Here is a 24,087-nt window from a genome sequence, read left to right as displayed (position 1 = left end):
AGCCCTTCATCCTTTCTTTTTTTTTTTTTTTACACTTGAAACAGCAGCCTCTTTGCTAAGCTAGTTATCCAAAGAGTCATTGCAGCTGCCCTTCACCATCATAAGAACTTTTATCATTTTAGTTAGCATTTAGCCTCATGTGGCTAACAGCTAACTGGAATCTGCACACAACTGCAGACGTTTTTTTTTCCCGATGATGATAAACCTGATATTGTCTGAAGTATCAAAGCACAAATACAGATTACAGGAAGTAGAAGACATGAATATTCTCTTCCTTTCTCATTTACTCTTGTGCATTCTTCTAATTTAGTACTCTCTGAGGACCCTGTTGAGCCGCATTATGTAATAAATTCCCATTATGTAATAAAAGTTCAAAATGTAATAAGAATGTCACGTCATCTTGTAATAAAGCCGCATTATGTAATAAACTGACGCATTTTGTAATAAACTACCTCAATGCATTATGTAGAAAAATTTTTCACATTATGTAGTCAGTTATTACAATTTGAGAAATTTATCACAAAATGTACTTGAAACATTTTTATTTTCAGGAAAATGTAATGTACTAAATTAATCTTTAAACTGTGTGGTTAAAGTTCTGATTACATTACCTGTAGCTCCTGTGACTAATTTCTTCTAAATTGCTCTGAAATTATATTAATTTGGATTGTTATTACATAATGAACCATGTTATTAAATTTTTTTTAAAATAAAAATGTGTCAAGTGCATTTTGTAATAAATTTCTCAAATTGTAATAACTTACTACATAATGTGAAAAAATTTAGTATATAATGCGTTGACGTAGTTTATTACAAAATGTGTCAGTTTATTACATAATGCGGCTTTATTACAAGATGATGTGACATTCTTATTACATTTTGAACTTTTATTACATAATAGGAATTTATTATGTAATGCGGCTCAACAGACCCTCAAGCAAAAAAAAAAAAAAAAAAAAAAAAAAAAAATATATATATATATATATATATATATATATATATACATATATATATATATATATATATATATATATATATATATATATATATATATATATATATATATATATGCTATAAAATCATCACACATCAGTATTTTTTTGTAGGTTTTTTTCTGCAATAATCTTCGAAACCACTTCAGTTCTGCTCAAAATTACTGAAAGTTCAATCATTTACAGAATTTAAATGTTTTTAACTACCAGTTTTAATATATGATATCACTATTATTTAAAGAGAATAGAGATATATTGTATATAATGAATAGTGGTGATGGTAGGGGCATTCCTGGTGATTAGAGTCTTAGACATGTAAAAAAGTAGGAATAAGTAAGTTTATTATGTGGTGTTGTATTTTATATGTTGTACCCTCTGGAGACCCTTGTATCCCTGTTATAAAAATCATCATATAGTTGTATTTTTTTCAGATAAATCTCTTAAACCACTTGACACAGCAAAAAAGCGGTGTCTAAAAACAAGATGAAAACATTAAATCTGAGGACAAATGAAATATCTGTCCATGCAGCAAGATAATTTCACTGATTTCTTGAATTAAGATAGTTAAATCTAGAAATAAGTATGTCTACAGATGTATGAACACTTAAAAAAGTCATATGTAGGATTGTGGCCAGAACTGGTACTGCAATCACATTCAAAATACTGTAGAGCATGGTATCCCCCCCCCCAGACTAGGGGTTGCCAGATCTAGCATGAGTGTCTACTACAAGGAGCTACCATGGCAAGTGGTGAGTCCTACACCAGTATTTATACCAGGCCCAGTCTCTTCACCCAGGGCCGGGCTGGGAGAAGAGACTGTGGCCTGGGTGAAGAGACCATGGCCTGGTCCCGGTGAGACCGCGGGCCCAAACCCGGCTCTCAGTGGCTCTTACCGGGTGGTGAGACCACAGGAGAGCCAGCGTCGGTCTTCAAATTCTTCTCCGCTTTCAGTCGTCTCCATGTTTCAAAAGCATCTCCTATACATATCCTTGTTTTGTTTCTCACTTTACCACGACATATTTAGGAATAATAAGAGGCCTTTTAGGTTTAGTAACGTCAGACATTTGTGACCAGAAATGTTTCAGCTGCAGCTCAGTGGGAACTGGCAACCTGGACACTGAAACGCTACTGACTTGGTGATTTGGAGAAAGGTGATGGGTGGAGCATCAGACCAGAACACACAATGACAACATAAACATTACATGTGGGCTAACACTGAGCTTTTCAAATGCTAATATTCTGGCTGGACTACTACTGTCAGTGATATCAGTATTTGAAATGAACATGATTTCTTAATTTCTGGAGAGATTCAGGGCCATTTTATGATTACCTGGAACATAATTCTTACAAACAGCACCTTTAAAATAAGACATTAACCCTTAAAACAAGATAAATTGTCTAACACTTCTAAATCTAAGTTTTGTTTTGTGTTTTTTTTAAACATCTTGGTAAGAACTAAATAATTAGCAGTGCAGCTATGCTCAAAATTACCAAAAACAAGCTAAGCTAACATATCTATAATGTAAACTAGTGGCCCACATGGTAGCCTACGATGAACCTACAAGGAAAACTAGATAATACCATAATTCAGATATGTGTTAACAGTGATTTTCATACTTTATTCAGTGAGTGATACAGTCTGTGGATACATAGTGTTGATTTGTTGGTGGTTTGGACAGCTATAAGTGTGTTTTGGTACATGACTTCCCCTGAGAGTCTGGAATATCAATACTATATACAGAATCATCCCTTTCATTTGGACCTGCTACATATTGTGGGTTTAACCCCTATAGACCCAGACCCCCACCGTTAACCAAAAGCATCTACTGATCTAAAACGTATTATACCTGTTGAACCACTGATCCTATCGATACATGTAAATACTTGGTGTAAAAAGCAGTTTGGCATCTTTTCATGGTCATCAGATATGACCCATTTGGATGTTTAGAGGCTCCGTAGTGAACGTGGAAATACCGTCATCTTCTACAACATTGATTCACCAGTAAAACACAGAGTTGGATCAATGACAGTGGATGGAGACACTTGGTTTATTGTTGAGTTAATGATATATATTGGCTGATGAAGTCACTTTTTCTTTAGTTTTCTCTATTTTTATGAAATAACCGTTGAATTTACTCTGAGTTTTCATGAGCATCTTAATTAAATACAGGAAATTAAATAAAGGAAAATACATGATTTACTGTGAAAAATACAGAGGATAATTTTATACGTGGTTTATGTTCAGTTAATATCTTTGCAGCACAACACACTTTTTCTTTTTTTTTTGTTTTGCTAGAGCTAATAACCTTTGAATTAACTCTTGAGTTTTCAAGACTATCTAAATTAAATATAGGAAAATGCACGATTTACACTGAAAAATGCAAAATATAGAAGATAATGTTACACGTGGTTTATGTTCAGGTAATATCTTTGCTGCAGAACACACTTTTTCTTCAGTTTTTTGTTTTTTGTTTTGCTAGAGCTAATAACCTTTGAATTAACTCTGAGTTTTCAAGACTATCTAAGTTAAATATACGAAAATACATGATTTACAGTGAAAAAATGCAAAATACAGAAGATAATGTTAATAATTCAGTTTTGCTGCAATAACCTTTGAATTAACTCAAAGTTTTCAATGAATATCTAAATATAAGAAAATATGTGATTTACAGTGAAAAATGTAAAGTACAGAAGCTAATGTTGCATGTGGTTTATGTTCAGTTAATATCTTTGCGGCAAAACTCACTTTTTCTTCAGTTTTGTTAAGTTTTGCTGCAATAACCTTCCAATTAACTCTACGTTTTCAAGAATATCTAAATTAAATATCGTAAAATACATGATTTCCAGTTAAAAATGCAAAACATAGAAGTTAATATTATAATAAATGGTGATATATCACTTAAGAAAGGTTAAAGAGAGAAAAAAAATTCCTCTGGGAACTGCCACAAAACTAGCTCTGGGCCTTTATGGGTTAACACCAAAATCACACTTTTACTTGTAATGGAGCCTTTCTACACATTTATCCAAACAGTATTTTTTTTTATTTTCCACAGTTTGCTGTGTGTATCCTCATAGTGAATGAATGTGGGTCAGTGTGTTGTAGTATTGTATGTAAATGTGCCAAGTGTGTAGGCAAAGGAATACAGCGCGATAGCAACCTGCTGTCTTCCATGTACTGTTTACCCGGCATGTTTCTTTTCATTTCTCTCCATCTTTTTCCAAGCTCATATTTACTGTAAGACTCATTCATGATGAAAAGTGTGGCTTTTATTATTACAGGGAGAACCAAGGCCTTATGGGATGTACACTTCATATAGTGGCATGAGTGTAGATGGAACAGAACAGCGATGGCAGCCTGCCAATTGAAGAGCATGCATAATAATAAAGATTTATTCTCCACTGGCTGTCAGGCCTCTAATATGTACAACACGTAAGTACCAGGCACCTCATTAATTTGTGAGGCAGCAACATGTAGAGTTTCTCCTTCGAATAAACAGACTGCCCACCAATGCCCTCAGCGGAAGTCCCATGACTTTTTTATTTGATGCAGACATAAATTATCCAATCATTTTTTTCACGGAGGGGATCATGGAGGTTTAAGGCTAAACAAAATTCACATGAAAAGAGCACCACAAGAAAATAAACATCCATCTTATTCAGTTAAAAAAAGATTTGACTGGAAACAAATGTGGTCTTTCAACATGATTTATTATTCTACAGTCGAAAACATCACAATACACATATTCTTACCGATAAACTACACGAAACACACTTACTCTTCTTTTGCAGGCCTCTGTATGTATAAATTGCACATTATTTTTTTGTTATTATTAAAGTATTTGTTTAGCATCTTAGCCCAGCTGAAAACGAAGCAGAAAAAAATGGTTCAAGGTGCAACCATCAAATTTCGGTTTTACTTATTCATCAGATTTTGTGTTTAATCTCAGTTGGCAGTGATACAGGCTACGAGGAAAAGAGGACTTAAAAGAGAAACAGAACGGGATGAATCAGCGAGAGAAGAGGAGAGAAAAGAAGAGAAGAGAAGAGAAGAGAAGAGAAAATAGAACTAAGGATAGATATAGATAACTCAGAACAGAAAGGGGGTAAAGGGCAAAAGGAACGAAAATGAAAGAAAAAGGAAACTAGAGAGCTGTGTGAGGAAGGAGGAAAGACGAGAGACAAAGGTCAGGAGCAAAAAGTAAAGTGACAGATGGAATGCCGCGATCAAAGAAAAGGTCGAAGAGGAAGAAAATGGAGGAAAAAGGAGGTCACAATCTAAGCCGGTCCACTTTTAGGCTGATGCTGTTTAACCCTGCAGTACCAACCAAGTATCAACAGTGTCAGTACTTGAACGAGGTATAAATAGGTATTTTAATGATGTACAATGCCATTGGTTTTCCCTATAAGTATTTTTCTGCCTTATTTGCACACTTCCTATTGCAACTCGTATATATACATATATATGTACATGTATATATTTACTTATAAACACTGACCATGGAAATGGAAGACTCTTACTCCTATAGACTTGAAAAATATTTATATATATATATGTACAAACAAAGCAGAACATGGCATTGTATATTATTTAGCCAATAGCTAACAATGACATGGAACATAATTTTATCATAAATAAAGCAACATAAACCCTATTGATGTCTATTATTACATACCAGTCCACCACTCAACACTTAATATAGGATACGTCCATATCATATGGAACAAGATATGAAAGAGAAGAAGAAAGATCAGAACATGCATAGAGCAATTTCTTACAGGTATACTCTTGATCTGGAATTTTTAACACCAAACATAACCGTAACTTGCTAACAATTGTGTTTTAAAACAATGACAACAGAGCTTTTCGTATTAGCATCATTTGGTCAGGTGTGGATAGAAAGTGTGTTTTCTATCTTTGCCAAAAAAGAGTAATATAGAGATTTAAAGAGACTTATATTGAATTACGCAGTACTTAACAGAACTGATTTAAATACACATTTTCTACTTGTTGGTTCACTCAGTCACACACACACACACACACACACACACACACACACACACACACACACACACACACACACACACAGGTAAACACAGCTGTAGTTGTCGAGTGCTATCAGATGCTTTAGGGTCTACGATTCCCAACAGCAGATGTTAAGAGTAGGCGTGATTTACATTAATTTAGATTCCAACCCTTGACCTGAGCAAATGTACAAGTCTATGTCTGGGAAAGGCCGGCACATCGATAATCCTTTATGTTTTACATTATACAACACTGAAACAAAAGGGGACAGAACTGCAGAGACAGATTTACCCAAAGGAGAAAGAGAGTTTGGAGTGTTCTGGAGAATATATAAATATGTACAAATATATGCATATATACTGTATATGGTATACATGAGGATACTATTTGTGCTGATTTAAAAAAAATGAAAAATGCTAAGCCTGTGTAATGGACCTACAGTATATGTCTTGTGTGCCTCCAGGAGCGAACACTTCACAGTCATTGTCCGCCTTGTTACGCTTCACCTAATAATTCCAACCCTCAGACATGGATTGGACTGTATGACTCTGTGTGTGTTCTCGTGTGTGTGCGTACAGTACACAGAGCTAGCTGGCATTACAGCCAATGTAACGTGGTTTGAAGCTGGAAGGCAGATTTGCTGAATTTGAGCTGAATTTGAAGTAATTGGCTTTAACCAGTGAAGCCTTATAAAGTACACGCATACACAGCCATAAATACACACATACGGTCATATATCCACTGTACTCTGGCATACGGACATCTAGAATGGACATACAGTACGTTTACAGCATAAAAACACACACATGGATAGGTTAGGGGAGTCAAAAAGTAGCATTGCTGTTGTTTTATTGCTTGCTTACTTGGGCAGAGCCTCATTCTCTATTTGTGTGTTTGCATGTGTGTACACGCCACCGGTGGCTGCCGCGCTGCCAATCCCTGTGACATCGCGTCATGCCAGGCTCGCAGTGAGGCCTTGTCATAAGAAAGGATTAGAGCCAAAACAGAAAAAAATGAAAGGAGAAACAACAGGAGGATGCAGGGGGGGAGGGACATGAGAGAATGCAAGAGCCAAAAAAAGAAGAAGAAAAAAAAAAGGAGGATAGGGAGGGAAATGATTTGACAGGCTGTGAAGTTTGCTCATTAGGCATATTCCTCAGTGATGGCCCAGTGTGAGACGCTCAGTCAGAATGTGTGTCAGCACTTCCACAGCGCAACTCAACGACACAGGGGAAAGGAGGAGGCAATGGTCAAGACACACTAATGAAACTGGTGTAAATGGACACTGGTGGAACTAAAGTCTGCACACTCACACCGCTTCTACTAGTCCGGTGATGGCTGAAAAAAAGGGGCGGGAATCTTTTACTATCTCACGATTCGATTCGATTCTGATTTTTGGGGCCTAACATTAGATCCAAAATCGATTTTCGATTCAAATCAATTTTATTCATAATGATTTCTACTTCAATCTATAGGTGTGCAAAGGATCCTCATGTTCTACTCCAGTCTGCTTTGCAAGACAGAATGACAAATGCAGATATTAAAATGTCTTTTTCACATTTATTAAGTTTTAAACATTTATCCATGCTCGGCAGGGAGTTTGGTGAGGTACAGCAGCGTGTGTTGGTTTGCCGCTGGTGTCTGACTCGTCACCGTGTCGTTTGGTTGATGCCTGCTGACAGACTGATCTCATGAAATCGCGTTTATGTGACACCAGTTGGTTGCATTTGGCGTGCTATACGTATGCATTTTCATCCTTTAGTGTGTTATTTAACAGCATTTGATGGCATGTCAATGCACTAGCCGCTAATCATGTTAGCTGCTAACCCTACCGCCTCCTTTAGTTTCCTTTGTTTTGGTGCTTACCACGCATGTGTATGTTTCAGAACCGGCTGCATGATGACGTCAGGACGTCCTGCGTACAAAACAGAGGCAGACTGCCGGCGGATTTGTTTTATTTTTTAAAATCGATTTTCGGCCATTTTAAATCGATTCTGAATTGTAGTAAGAATTGCAATTTTTATATGAATTGATTTTTTGGCACACCCCTACTGAAAAAACTATTCATTTCTGGGTAACGCTGCTGCTCGTAGCCATTTGGATTCGTCTGACATGACTTTATGCCATTGCATTGGTCTGCAAAATAACGCGGGTTGGAAGGTGAGAAAACTCACAAAGCAACAGCATAGAAAGTATTAAAATTTTGCTTAAAAACGGGAATTAAGGTTGATTATTTCATTACAATGGCACTTTTCATGGGTTTGGGACATATGAGGGAGCAAGTGAACCAAATGTGAAAGGATGTTACAGGGATTTAAGCAGAATGAAGCCACTATCTTTATAGTCTCTTGAATTTATACTCTGTGCTGACACCTGGGACTTTTTAAGCAATACTTCAAAATCTTTGGTATCTAGTGTTTTGTGCAAGTTTTTTTTTTTCTTTTTCTTATCTTCAGATACCTTTCTTGCGCTGAAGTATTGGCAAAAACCCTGGTGTGGCTGTAAAGAAATGCAGACTTTTACTGAATGCTAACACATTTAAAACAAAATTTAGTGCTAATAACTTTGTTGAAACCTCCTTTCCTTGCAGTCCATCAGCATGATCGAACATACGTTAATTTGCAGGAGCCACGTATTCGGGGTTGGTGTAGGAGAAGCCGAGGAAATCGTCCTGGTCCAGGTTCATGATGACGAGCTTGTCCGTCGGTGTCAAATCCACCGTCATTTTGGTGAACTCCTTGTCGAAGTTGCAGGTGTCGCGACGGTTTCTCTGCAGGTGGAGTTTGGAGATTATGGAAATGGGAGAATGGTAAAGAGAATGGGATGAATTAGGAAGAAGGAGAAGAGACAGCAGTTATTGGATACCTGATAGTTACTTCATTGAATTCATTAATGCCAGGAAATATATAAAGGAAAAAAAAAAAAAAAGCAAGGACAGTGAGATAAGTTCAAAGCGTAAGAAATGGAAGTGCAGATGAGGAAAAAGATGCTGAGCAACATAAATCAAGAGTGGAAGGAAAGAGACAGAAGAGAATGAGTACAAGCAACAGCAAGTGTGACTTTGTGTAGGAGGTGAGGGATTTCTGTGTGCTTAAATCTGTGTGTGTGTGTGTGTATAAGTGTGTGTGTGTGTGTGTGTGCAGTAGTAGAGGGTTTCTCTGGGGCAGGGCATTGTTAATGCACTGCTTGGCTCGGGCGAATGTATGGAGGGAAAGAGGAAAGAAAAAAGAGCAAAGAGTTGACGGGGCTGCTAAAGATGGAGTAGTGTATGTAAGCGTGTGGGGGAGGGGCAGGTTTGATACGAAGACGGAAAGCGGCTGCCATTGGATTCTCACACACACACACACACACACACACTGACATACAAACAGCTTAGGATATGACTCTTATTGTCATGTATGCCTTGTATGCACTATAGCTGTACAGTAGAGCTCTGTGTAGAGGAGCGAACACCAAAGGGATGATGGCATTCATACACATATCACTGTATGCCATGTGTAGCCTGTAGGATTTTCAGAGCGGAGTGTGTTCGGTCACATGTGCTTTGCGGAAACTCATCAAGCAGGATGTGTTAGGGGTATCTATTAACGTCCAAAGTGCATGGATAAGACTCCGAAAGTAGGATGGTGTGTATCTATCCAAGTCAACAAGTACCTACATGACCGGCCATAACATTCTAACCACCGACAGGGGAAGTGGTATTAATGTTGACTATTATATTACAATGGCAGCGTTCATTTGGTGGCACATATTAGGCAGCAACTGAACATTTAGTCGTCAAAACTGATGTGTTGGATAGTCAACATTATTACCATTTCACTACTTGTGTTCATAATGTTATGGCTGATAGTTGTACAGTTCAATAATTTTTGGTTTCAGAGGTCAAAAGTCCAATATGTAACATCTGTGCTTCTGTGAAGTTTGTGTTGGAATTGTTTTGTCGTGGGAGTAGATCATTTGTTGACGTTAGCTAACTCCATTTATGAGTGTATGGCTGTCTCTGTTACCGACATCCATGACAACAGCATTTACACTAAATTCTATGTCCTTAGGTTAGTTCATTCATTCATTTTCTGAACTGCCTAATCCTAAAGAGGGTTGCAGGGATGCCAGGGGCAATCCGAGCTGCCAATGGGCAAAAGCAGGATGGATCATTTGGTTAGTTTCTTTTGTTTTTCTGCAGTGGAAACTAGTTTAACAGAATGGTTTTTTCTGTCATAGTTTGGTAAAGCAACCAAAAAATGTGTCAAACCCCCCCCCCCCCCCCCCCCCCCCAAAAAAAAAAAAAAAATCTTAAATGGGCGCTTCTATGAAACTGGCCCCTAAAAACAGGACATGGGGGCTAAAAATTCAAACCAGATGTAGACTAATGTTATGAAGCAAGTTTGGAAGCACTTTGGGTCTGTTTTAAAAAATAAATACTTACTGAGATAAAAGAGAAACTATTTTTCCAGATAAAACGCATTTGTATATTATTTCACATTATATTTAATACAAAAATCTGTATGTAACACGGTCAAAAGGACAATTTGGAAAATTATACGTTACTATTTTTTTGAATATCTCTTATTCGCTCACAGGTACATTTTGGGAATTGAACTAATTATGCAATGGAGAGTGTTTCACAAAAATGATCATTTGCGATTTATATGGATTTAACTGGGAAGGTTCTGTACAAGTGGACACAATGGGTTACATACAAAACCTGGAATGAAAAACCCTCATGTCTGGGTTAGAAAAACCACTAGGATCATCAAATTTAACACAGTGTCCTTATTTATAGCAGTATATAAGAGTATTTGGAGCTATGTTTTCAAAATAAAATGCACTGACATCTAGGTAGTTTTTCATGTCCCAATTTTGGTCCTATTTTTGGCCCCAATATTTTATTAAAAAATCATTAATTTTGGGATGGCTCAGAGCAAGAGTATACTTTTTTTTTGCATTTTTCTGAGGTCATCATTAGGTTCATCCTGGGGGGAAATATGTCTACATTTCTATTTATCACTGGGTCTAAAAAGTTGGAAAAGTACCAGGTACCAAAATAAACTCAGTTTCATAGAAGCACCCAAATGCTAAATAAGACACAGTTCTAATTGTAATAGTTAAGGCATTGTTTTGAGTTTTCTCTAATGGTTAAATTAAAAAAAAAATGTCCATGATGGTTGATTGACATATTTAGAATCAACCTAAATTAAATAGTAAAAGCAGCAACAGTATTCCACTAACTCACAGTTCAGAGCTGTACAGTGTGAACACATAGATTCTGGCTGCAGGAAGGCCGTTAACACGTCTTACATGTTTAATAATATTGGCACAATGTCATCTTCCAAGGCTAACACCATGATCCACTGATGGACACATACTGGTGGACTGCCAACATGGTGTGAATGGAGCTCATGGCTTGCACTCAAGGCTTGGAAGCATGTAAATATGGATGTAAATGCAGTTCTGACAGTAATCGTTTAGCTCACAAGTTGAACTGAACCAAAATTTCATACAGAATGTTGCATAATGAAACAGTTCAGTGTGAATACATGCACTGTTACAGGTCATAGCAGCAACAATATGCTACGCTACCTTGGAAATGGAGTCACTGAATGTCAATAGATGATCAATTCCAGTCAAAAACGGACTCCAACAGAAACAGTGTGCATATGTGTTGCTACTTAACGAAGTTTGGATGTTTATCTCATGCTTTTAGTCACATAAAACTCATGGCATTGTTTGTGAAACGGGAAAAAATGTAATACAGTAATAACTCAGAAGTATTAATAGAATAGTGTTGTTACTGCTGAAGAGATAGATAGATAGATAGATAGATAGATAGATAGATAGATAGATAGATAGATAGATAGATAGATAGATAGATAGATAGATAGATAGATAGATAGATAGATAGATAGATAGATAGATAGATAGATAGACAAATAAATAAATAGATAGATAGATAGATAGATAGATAGATAGATAGATAGATAGATAGATAGATAGATAGATAGATAGATAGATAGATAGATAGATAGATAGATAGATAGATAGATAGATAGATAGATAGATAAGAAAAGGGACAGGTAGAGGAGGAAGTGGACAGAATAAAAGCTGGCCACATAAATATTCACATCACTAAGCAAGGCACAGTCACAGAGAAAACCACACAAGGGCCAATCCACAACCATAAATATTTTATGAAAAAAAGACAGCGCGGGAAGCCAGAGATTTACCAATACATCCACAAAGTGTAGAGTCTGAGCATTTAACACCACGTACGCCTGACAGACACAAATACCTAAAGCCACAGTCCACCTCACAGCTTGAGGAAGAGGGAGGGAACAAGTGAAAAGAAGAAGAGACAGGATTAAAGAAGAGGAGAATCCAGCTGAGTAGATGGTTAAAACTCTTGGTCCAAAGCTTGTTTGCTGAACATCACACACAGCAGCAGTTCCTGTTTCGACTGTTTGGTGAGAAGGGTTTAGAGGCAATAAGAGCGACAGGGAGGGACAGGAGAGCTTTGCAGATCATAAAAAAAAAAAAAAAAAACACCACAATCCAAAGTCATGTCTCCTACCTTTGGCTGTCAACACTCGACTGGCCTGAGAGGAGCTTTGTCCATCCACAGGGACACACCTGCCACAGCTGGCCCAGATCCACCTCTCGTACATGGGTATGATATCCACTAGAGTGCCTCTTTTTTTTTTAAAGAAAGTCTCAAATAGACATGGTGTAGTAAAGCTGGACAACCGACTGAACACATCAGCAACGTGGGAGATTCAGAACACTCTTATTATCATTATTAAGCATGATGTGAACTCCAGTCAGCATGCTGTTGCTCATGTTTGTGTACTTGGGTGGGTTTTGTGTTGGTCTGGGATGTACTGGCGGAATGTTTTTAGTCATGCACTGCTAAAACCCACATCTTTTTTTAAAAATTGGAGATGGAAAAGGAGCAGAATTTAAAAACATAATGAAAGAACTTAGTCTAAATTAGATAGATAGATAGATAGATAGATAGATAGATAGATAGATAGATAGATAGATAGATAGATAGATAGATAGATAGATAGATAGATAGATAGATAGATAGATAGATAGATAGATAGATAGATAGATAGATAGATAGTAGTATATTATATTTGGCCATGTAATTATTATATATCTATAACATAAATCATAGCCTAATTTATAACAAAAGCATCACTGCATTTTACACATCCCTAGTTAATGTTCCACTTCAGGCAGCAGGTATGGATAGTTAATCTACAGTTACATGATTAGGGGTGTAAGAAAATATCGGTTCTGCAATATATCACAATATTTCATTTCACGATACTGTATCGATATTAAAAAGTGCTGTATCGATATTTTTAGGTATTTATTCAAATGTAGATATTGTGGAGGTTCATTTTTGTTTTTTGTTTATATTTTATTTATTATTATTTAATGCTCTTTTATTAAATAATGTTACTTCCTTTGTTGGGATTGTACAAAAATAATGTTCTGATGTAAGTTCTGAACTAATAGAATGTGAACATTTGACCAGGATCTTAACCTGTAATGTCTGTAAAACATAATTTAAGTTTTAACACAGGAACATTTTGTGATAAAACATTAGATCGTGTTGTGATCAAATATAAATGTGTTTAGTATTTGTGCATATTTCTGGTGTAATTCAATTCTTCAAGGAAATATTATTTAAAAAAAAAGAAAAACAAAAAAATTGCCTTTTTAACAGTATCGTGAAATATTGTATCGTGATCCTAGTATTGTGATTTGTATCGTATCGCCAGATTTTTGCCAAAACACACCCCTATACATGATTAAAATCTCCTGAAGCTAAATGGTTCAAAGTGTGGCTGTACACTGTAAAAACTACTGGTTGTCATTGGTTACCTAAAAAGAGTATGATAACTAAGTGATGCTGAGTATTACTGAGTTGATTGAAAATGGTAAAAGAGTTCAAATGTCACCACTTTAAAAACACAATTTAGTCACATTCATTACATGTGTGGACATTTCTGAAATATAATTAAAAACTGAATGAAACTCTTCACTCTCGACTATTAAATTTCCATTCAACTGCTAATTAGCTTTTTTTTTTTTTTTGGCACCATTCAGTCTTTTGGTTTGAACTGAGAGGAGAGAGCTGCACAAGGATGCATGCACTATCAATGTTCTTTAGCATTTTTTTTTTTATCAGTTTGTGAATCAGCAGATCCACTGGTGTCATAAACAACCCCACGAATGAGGCCAATCAAGCATATAAATTAAAACAAATAATATGAGGATAATTCTGGAGAGTAATATATTAAAGTATGTGTGGACAATGAAGTCATGTGTCCCCTCCCTACATGTTTTATGGTTGATACTGTGTGGATACCTCATGGCATTCAACTTCTAACAGCTCAAGAAGTGCCGCATTTGAGACATTTTTGGAACTGAAAACATTAACACACCCATACGCATGTGTATGCTTTTTTGTTGAAAACCCTTGTGTATGCTGCGAAGACTGTGCGCTCACAGCTATGCACATACAACATCATCCGCACACATACACACACACACACACACACACACACACACACACACACAGCTGCCAGCCATGTAGGCCAGCTCATAATGTGTTCCATCTCAGCACGCTTCAATTGCAGTTAATGCTGTGAGGCAGAGAGACAGGGATATGGAGAGGAAAAAAGATAGGAGATGCAGCAAAGGAAAGGCACTGAGATAAATATCAGGGGCCCTCGGTGTAGATATCTAGATAGAAATATCAGAATGTACAGTAGCATTGACAAACAATTATTTTTCACATTAGCATCTACCAGAGGCGGTGGTTTTTAATAGAGAAACTTTAATTTAGTCTTTGCCTCTTTACAGCTGCCTTCCCTCTTTTCCTCTCCCTCTCTCCTCTTCTACCTCGCTCCCTCCCTTCCTCCCTCTCTCTCTCTCTCTCTCTCCATCTCTTTTCAGTAACGAGAGGATTAGCGGGAGACGAGCCCATGTCAGTTGAGGATGAGGAGAGAGTGGGAGGCACAGAGGAAAGGGGAGGTGAAGAGGAGAGGAGGGTGAATGAAAGGCGGTATCGAACGCTGACCTGTTTTGGGCTGATAAGCGCAGGCTGCTTTGTGCCGAAGCCACTGGCTTTAATTTGGGGGCCGCAACATTTGGAATTAATTATCACACACACTCCAGCACTGCTGCAGCTTACTGTGTACACTGGCTATTACATCCACTCCAATACAAACTTTATACAGCTTATGTGCTGGAACTTACTGTTACACAGGACTCTGTATAGCTGTTGTAATATTTTTGCATAAAATGCAGTTGACAAAGTAGAAAGTGAAAGATAACTTGAAGGCTGTAAAAACCTATTTAGGTGTGATCGGGCTAACACAGCTATAGAAAGCATTTAAAGTGCTGCAGCTACATGCAGAATGTTGTGTTCATTAGCTAACAGTGACAGTATGCCCGCTGTGTCTGCTGAAGTTCAATATGGAGCATTTGCACATGTTAGTATGTGAATGAGAAGGGCTGAAGTCTGTGTTTTGCTTGGATCCAGTTTCTTACGTCTTACATTAGTTTAAATTAAAGGTGCGGGAGACCTTCGTGACCAATTTTTCATCAAATCTGTAAAACCTCAGTCATATCCTCAGTATCATGAATCTGTAAGTCTTTCTGTGATTACTCACCTGAATCTCGTGCATTACGGTGAACAATTTCTTTGTGCCATCACCATAAACAAACCGTGTGTTTACATTCAGAGCCGGGAGGTAATGCGGGCATATTCGGAATTTTGTCGCGACGTGCATTGTGGGAAGCGAGGGCTCACACAGCCGCCTGACAGCGGCAGCTGGAACAGACACAACGCGGAAACGGCAGGAGCTCCCTTCCCTCTATGCCTATTCCTCCAGCCGTTTCCGCGTTTCAGCTGTTTCCGCATCATGTTTGTTTCATCCATATAATACCATAGATTTGCGCTGCTGCTGTCAGGTGGCTGTGTGAACCTCCCTTTCCCACAATGCATGTCGCGACAAAATTCCAAAGATGCCCGAGTGACCTCCCGGCTCAGTTTGTAAACACATGGTTTGTTTATGGTGGATGGCACTTAGAAACTGTTCACCGTAATGCAAGAGATTCAGGTGAGTAATCACAGAAAGACTTACAGATTCATGATACTTAGGCTATGACTGAGGTTTGACAGATTTGATGAAAAATTGGTCACAAAAGTCTCCCACACCTTTAAAGATATTTTAAGTAACGATGAAAGATTCTAATCTCCCAGTATTTTAACTGAATGTGCAATAAACTGATCTACCTCCTAGTACTTTAAATTGAATGTGCAATAACCTGCTATACGTCACAGTACTTTTAATTCAAATGTGGAATGACTTATTTACCTCACAGGACTCTTGTTATCATTACTATTACCCCTTTTTATATAATACTCTATTGTTACAAATGTGCATCTGAGCTGTATGTGCAATAACTGCTTTCTTGTAGGTTTTAGCTATGTTTTATGTTTTATATCTGCCTGTTTTTTTTGTCATATCTTTACTCTTTGTTCAAGCTCCCTTTTCTGACTCAGGCAAACGCACAAGAATTCCAATGCACCTATACTGCTATGTATCTGTGCAAATGGCAAATAAAGTCTATTCTATTCTATTCTATTCTATTCTATTCTATTCTATTCTATTCTATTCTATTCTATTCTATTCTATTCTATTCTCACCCATTTCACTGTTGATGAAAACATCACAGTGAACCTGCAGGTGATTAGCTTCAGCCATGAGCCCGTCTGACAATTCCCTGATGTCACTGAACATTCCAATAATGTTTATGACAGCTGGTCTTGTGAGTGGATTTCTTAGCCATAATGGGACAGATTAAATAGTAACATATTTGGTGAGTTTGGTTTAGATCATATAAGGAATAGAACAGATATATAAATGCATGTATGGAGCTGCTGTAAGTGGACCTCGTCTGCTGCAACACCTCAAACTGTCACCATCACACTAAACGATCATTTCTTAATGAGCTTATTGAGTGACATGGTAATTTCCTAGTGTATGGACAAGATGTTAAAGATCATCACATGGGCCCTCTGACTGGGATGGAACACACATTTCTTCACAAAACAGTTGTTTATTAAGTGAACTGTGATGCTTTTCCAATAGGACTCCATTCAAACAGATCAGCCTCTATTCTCCCTCTGAAGACAGCAAAATTGCAACATTTTTATACCTAAAGATTGTAATTTGGCATCTCTTGTCAGAATGTCATTATCGTAGTGCTTCATTTCTGAGCCAACAGTAGCTAGTATTTTATGCTAGTATCTGCTGTGACATCATGTTGTTGCATAACTCATTTCTGGATCTAAACATTCAATAAAGGCAGACCTGGATGCCCATATACCATAACTTCTTTGTTCTGATTTAACCCTTTCATGCATGAATTATGAGAACCTTAATCATGATTTTTCCCCTGTTTTTATTCCTCTTTAGGCATAAAAAAAAAAAGTGATTGACAGCTTTTTATGAACCTATTTTTCATGGGGTTGCAAAAATGTCCACTCAAATGGATACGATGCATTTAATTTTTGAAGCCAAGAAATGTGTGTTTACTGACATACAGTGAAAACTATGAAATAAAAACACTTTTAATGCTGCTAATCTGATGTTTTCTCATATTTAAACATACTCTAATACTAGTTATTACTCACTTCATGGAGATTATATATATATATATATATATATATATATATATATATATATATATATATATATATATATATATATATATATATATAAACATTTTGTTAAAGAAAAAAATGATAATTACAGTCTAATAACAATTGATTTACACTCAAACATTTTACTACAGATCAGGTTTATCCAGAACAGCAAAGTTATGTGATGCATAAGTGTCCACTGTGTTGGCTGATATGGAACTAAAACAACAAAACTCATGAATATACAAGAGAACAGCTGTAGAATAACTGTCTACTGTAGTGACCACTATGCATGAAAAGGTTAAAAGAGGCTAAATTCATTTATTTAACCCTTTCATGCACAGTGGTCACTCCAGTGGACAGTTCTTCTCCAGCTGTTCTCTTGTATATTCATGAGTTTTGTTGTTTTATTTGCATATCAGCCAACACAGTGGACACTTATGCACCATCCCAAACACTGACATTCATACAATTATTGTAACTTTGCTGCTCATGATAAACCTGACCTGCACTGACATGTTTTAGTGTAAATCAGTTGCTAATTGTTATTAGACTGTATTTAACAGTTTTCTGAAACAAAATTTTTTAAACTTTTTTTTTTGCATGTCCTCCTGAGACCCAGCAATGCATTTTGTCCTCTATAAGGGACAAAAGTTTGACAGTTTTACTCAAAAAATGCTATGTATTACAAAGGACATTCCATTAAAAAATCCGGAAGGACGTCTGTGTAAATGAAATGGTGGGATCATTTGGTTCCACCTCTGTCACGGCTCTGTAACTCCTCTGGAGGTAGTAACAGAGCCATGCTAACATTTGTGGAATGGTGAAAGACTCTGGAGAGGTTAGCAACACCGCTATACTCGGGGTATTTCCGACGCGGAAGTGATACATCACACTATACGCTGCGCTGTGTCACCGCCCCTTTGATTGTGGAACACAGGTAAGTCCATCCTGTCTCACCTCTGTTACTCCTTTGGCTTGGCTGTGGAAATCGGTCAATGGTGGAAAAAAGGTGGGATCACCATCTCACCTTTTTCCCGGGATCTCTGTGTTAAAGTGACTAGTGTTTTAATTGCAGTAAATGATAATGGGTACGGTTACATGATGTGTTTTAAATCCGATTTATTTTTCCAGAAGAAATTAATCCGGAACTAAAGTACTTTCTCTTCTGTTTACATGGAAATGTTAAACCCGAATAAAGGTTTACATGATAAACATTTATTCAGCTCTCGCAGCCCCTCTGTTAGCTTAGCTTAGCATAGTCACTGCATTTCCATGGTCACATGTAGCCAGTTTTTTAAAGGTGATTTGTTGTCTTTTGTAAGTGATTTTCTGAAATCCGATTCTCCCTAATTATTTCTTTAGATCCGTGACTTACTGCACTCATACAATCTTGGGACTGTTGTGTTGACGGAAGTTGGAAAATCTTTTTGTTGGAAGGGATGCATGCGCTAAATTAGCTTTGCTTTACCGTTTTAGCTTTGCATTAGTTTTTATTTCCAAGATTTTCTTACTGCAGTAAGTCACATCGCCATAATTTGAGCCTCAATTTGTGATCATATTGACCCCAGCGGACTAAAGTAATGATTAGGGAGAATTGAATTTCACAAAATCACTCATAAAATACTACAAATCACCTATAAAAGCCTGGCTATGTCTGATTTACCCACTTATCGAACTCATTAGTGCATGACAAATGAATTAATAAAAAACAGGTGATGAACTCTTCCTTCAGGGTTTTCCAGGCTGGTAGATCCCATCAGAATAGCCCACTGGAACGGTTTGGGTTGACTAGACTGCATTGCATATTCTTCCACCAGCGCAGAATGTGTGCATCATCGCGACAGGACAGGACAACGAGCATGTGCAGAATGGTAAGAATAAAGTCCAAACGGAATAAAGGGTTTACATGTCCGAGGAATATTTAGACCTGATTCAAAAGTGGATTAAACCAGTGACTTTATTCGGGTTTAAATCTAATCCGAACTTTTCTTTTTCAACTGGAATAACGTGTTTACATGGGCACCTGAAATAGGATCTAACCTTTAATCAGATTAAACCAGGAATAAAAGTTGTCATGTAAATGCACGGAATGTTAAATGTCTTCAAATCTGTTCAAGGGTCTGTTGGTCCACTTGGAACAGACACTCAGCTGTGTACATTTACATGAATACTTTATGTACCTTCAGCTGAACTGGACAGACCAGATAAAAGGCCAATAAACAAAACACCTCCTTCTATATCAGGGGAAGTCCATAAAGATCTGTTTGCAGATGCAGAGGGAATTAATGTTCATTCTACTATTTAGCATGCTAATAGTAGCTGCACAAATAAATACAGAGGTGGACCTGGAAACAGGAAAGGACGTCATACGCAGCTTAACAAACAGATTGCACGCTATTACTGTTGGAGAGGAATAGAAGAGAGGCATGGAAGAACGCTTCACTGCAAAAATGTAAATCTTACCAAGTGTATTTTTCTCATTTCTAGTCAAAATATCTCATCACGCTTAAAATAAGACATAATCACCCAAAGAGTAACTTTTCAGTGAGATGTAAGAACTTATTTTTACATAATAGACCTTGAAAATCTTATTTCAAGAAATCTTACCAAGATAATTTTCACTTGTTCCATTGGCAGATTTTTTTTTGCTTGAATTAAGAAAAAAAAAAAAAATCTTGAATTAAAAAAAAAAAAAAAAAATCTGCCAATGGAACAAGTGAAAATTATCTTGGTAAGATTTCTTGAAATAAGATTTTCAAGATCTATTGTCTAAAAATAAGTTCTTATATCTCAGTGAAAAGATACTCTTTAGGTGATTATGTCTTATTTTAAGTGTGATGAGATATTTTGACTAGAAATGAGAAAAATACACTTGGTAAGATTTGGATTTTTGTAGTGTAGAGGGCTTTTTGCAAGAAAAAACAACATGAGTCCTCATCACAAATATCTGACTTTTAATAGTGTGATATTGTATTTCAATGTGACTAAAAGTCTCATCCACTAACAACTAACCTTGCTATACTACTTTTCTAATTATAGCTTCGGCTTTAAATTTAACTGTTATTCACATTTAACATTTAGCAAAGATAGATAATATTTTTTTCTTTTCAACCCTTCGTTTAAATATATTTGATACAAACCACACCTAAAATAGGCTGAATGGAAACATTTCTCAGGTTTTTAGAGTGTGGAGTGTTGATTAGGTAACGTAAAACATCTTAATGTCGAGGTGCTGCAGCAGACCTAGAGGGTAATAAAGAAAGGAGGTAGTTGACTATAAAAATGTATCAACAGTCAGCAGACTAATGCACAGGTTATATGTGATGTGTGTGTTTGAATATGCCACAAGACACCTGCAGACGAAATGTTTGTCATTACACACAGGGTGATGTTTAGTCAATTAAATAGGGACAACTATGATTTCATGCTTTAAAATCCATACAATGCTTTGGTAGGACGTGAACAAGGTTTTTCTGCAAAGATCCACCTGTAATCTGGAAAATCACAGCATTAATATACAGTAATCCTACACTCACTGCCATATTTGCTTGAAAGTGCTTCTGAGTCAGATGTTAACATCAGCATTTTTCTATTATATCGGGCACCCTTACCCTGTCAGACGCATCAAAATTCCACTCATGTGAAGAAGCTAAAGGTTATCTTAACACGTTTGACTAACTTCATTAAAGTTTAACCCCACTGGCGTCAATTCATGGATTTTGAACGTCACTTGCTTTCACCCGTGTCTCTGATCGCAGACAGAAGCGCTGAGCTGTAGCCCCAGTAGATGATTGGTTTGTTGTAGATTTTGTTTCCTATCACACTACGCTGTGGGCTACTGCATCTAGTTTGTGCTCATTCTTGTAAACACTGTGTTAACGTGCAGATAGTAAATGGTGCAAGATAGAGCAACGCCTATTAAAAGTGAATGTGCAGCTAGTCAGAGCGGCGGCGGTGGCAGCAGCAGCTTGACTACAGTGGATTGCGAGCAGCTTTAGAGGCGGTGTAACGTGGCTGAGTGGCTCAGCAGGGCTGTGTGTATGTAGGCCGTGTTCTGCATGTTATTTCCTTGAAGTCATCAGACCTACGCTCCCCCATCAGGAAAAGGCTCTTATGATAAGTGGCAGCCATGAAATATGCACAGCCTGTCGTAGCCGCCTGCCTCGCTTCACAGAGCCTCGCTTTGCTTCCTCCCATCCTCCATTCCTCCTTAATAAAGTCTCCTCTTAACCACCTCTTTCTCTCTCCTCCTCACCTCCCTTCATTGTTGAATTACCTGCCTTCTCTCTTCTTTCATCCATTTTACTTTCTCCCTCCCATTTTGCTCTGAAGCCCCCGTCTGTCACCTTCCATCTCCCTAATCTCTCTTTTCTCGCACCTCCATCCCTTCAGCCCTTCTCACTGTACTCTGCCCCTTTTCTCATACTCTCCTGCCGTCACAGCTGGTTTGTACTCTTTGGACAGCAACGGTACAGTCCGTATGTGTGAGAGGAATGAATTAAGAGAGAGCAAAGGATGGTCGAAAGCACAGGTGGCAAACATGTGGCCTGGGGGCCAAATCTGGCCCGCCAAAGGGTCCATTCCGGCCCGCAGGATGAAAGTGCAAAAATAAACCTGAACAGTCAAGGTTAGGGATGTAAACAATTAATCAGCTATCGATTAATTGTCGATAAGAATTTGCTCGATTAAATTATTAATTGTCGGTTAATTGTCCTTTTCCGCCCGTCCACACCTGTCTGAAGGCTGATGGTTTGTTCACGTGGCGACGCCGCAGCTGGGATAGCCGGTCATTGAATCAGATCATGGCGTTGATGAGTTAGAATGTCTTTATGGACATGGTGGAGCCAAACACAGACCGGCCTGTCTGTTTGTGGGAGCGGTGCACCCCCGAATAAATACACGCACAAATGTGGGATCGGTATCGGAGCGTTATCCCTGGAGGTTGGTCTCTTCCAGTGTTTCTCAAAGTGTGGGGTGGGCCCCCGGGGGGGGGCATGGGATCTCTCCTAGGTGGTTGTTACCTTCGCTAAGGAGGTTATGTTTTTGCCAGGGTTTGTTTGTCTGTTTGTCTGTCCGTTAGTGTGCAACATAACTCAAAAAGTTATGGACAGATTTTGATGAAATTTTCAGGGTTTGTTGGAAATGGGACAAGGAAGAAATGATTAACTTTTGGGGGTGATCGGGGGTGGGGGGGCCCACGGGGGGGCCCACTGATCAGCCTTGGCGGAGGTCTGCGCTCTCCGAGTGCTTCTAGTTTTGGGGTTTTTTTTCTCCTTCAGGTTAGAACATGTAGCAGGTGGAACTAATATTTTAGTGTTGGAGCACCCTGGACTCATTTTAGGGACGTACAACAAATAAATCTACTGCCATGGTGATCTGCCACTAGACTAGACAAAGAGATTAGGTTTGGACAATGGACAAGGACTGGACTGGAAAAAAAAAGTGGAATGTTTCTGTTTTTGCACAATTTGTACAGTTTGCACTTTAATGTTCTGAGATGTGCAATGGAAACAGGCTCATTGCAGCCACTGATATTGTTAAAATGTTCATCTTCATTACCAAAATTTGTTTGTTGTTCTAAAAAAGTAACTTTATTGTCATAGTTGTAAGATAATTGCGCATTTCCAATTTTTATTTGGAAAAATATCGTCTCGGAGCAGTCTTGTTGAGTTTATTTGTATTGTTCAAGCAAAAATCTAAGTTATTTTTAATTTGAACAACAAATTATTCAAGGAAAAGCAAAAAGTATTGTCATAATATTGACATGTCTTTCAATAAAAGTTATAATTGCACCACTGTTACAATGTTGCTGGGGTTGGGGGGTGCCTGGAGATTTTTCATCCTCCAAAGGGGGGCCCGACAGAAAAAGACTGAGAACCACTGGTCTAGTCCATGGTCAGTGAGACAGAAGTTGAAAACATCCTCCAGGCTCCTGATTCGGACTACAGGTATGTAATGAATTTGCGAAGCTTCAGGAGGTAGAGAAAAGATAAATGAGCAACAAAGTTTCACTTTCACTTCTGTGGGGGCACAGACTGCACCACCCTGTAGTATCAGAGGTAGGACAGAAGTGACGCAGGCACGCGCGCAGTTGCGTGCGAGTACCCCCCCAACGAAACATACGCGCATGCACCCCTCCCTTTACACACCGCCACATCAACAGATGAATTCCACAGGAAACACTGACTGTAACCACTGGTTCAATAAATCAATCATTAAGGAATATGACATGTTTTTTTCATCAAGTGTATAATCAATATTTAGTTTTTATTCTTATAGACCACATTGAAAAAGAAATTCTGGTTCTCAGGAAAATGACTGCTTTTCAATTAATCGTTAATCAA

At 37.7% G+C, this 24,087-nt stretch overlaps 1 protein-coding gene across 1 annotated transcript in view; it reads right to left on the bottom strand.

The window, feature by feature from the left end:
- Nucleotides 1-4,681: 4,681 nt before the first annotated feature.
- Nucleotides 4,682-24,087, bottom strand: part of prkcbb (protein kinase C, beta b) — a 199,517-nt gene continuing 180,111 nt past the window's right edge. The window contains exon 17 of the mRNA XM_030141271.1: nt 4,682-8,785. Within this exon, the coding sequence (XP_029997131.1) occupies nt 8,630-8,785 (156 nt within the window). The 3' untranslated portion in view covers nt 4,682-8,629. The remainder of the gene's footprint in view (nt 8,786-24,087) is intronic.

Source organism: Sphaeramia orbicularis, chromosome 8, assembly GCF_902148855.1.
Source record: "Sphaeramia orbicularis chromosome 8, fSphaOr1.1, whole genome shotgun sequence".
In the NCBI taxonomy this organism is placed as follows: Eukaryota; Metazoa; Chordata; class Actinopteri; order Kurtiformes; family Apogonidae; genus Sphaeramia; species Sphaeramia orbicularis.
The sequence above is the reverse complement of the archived record's forward strand: the minus strand, read 5'-3'. Positions and strand labels throughout refer to the sequence as shown.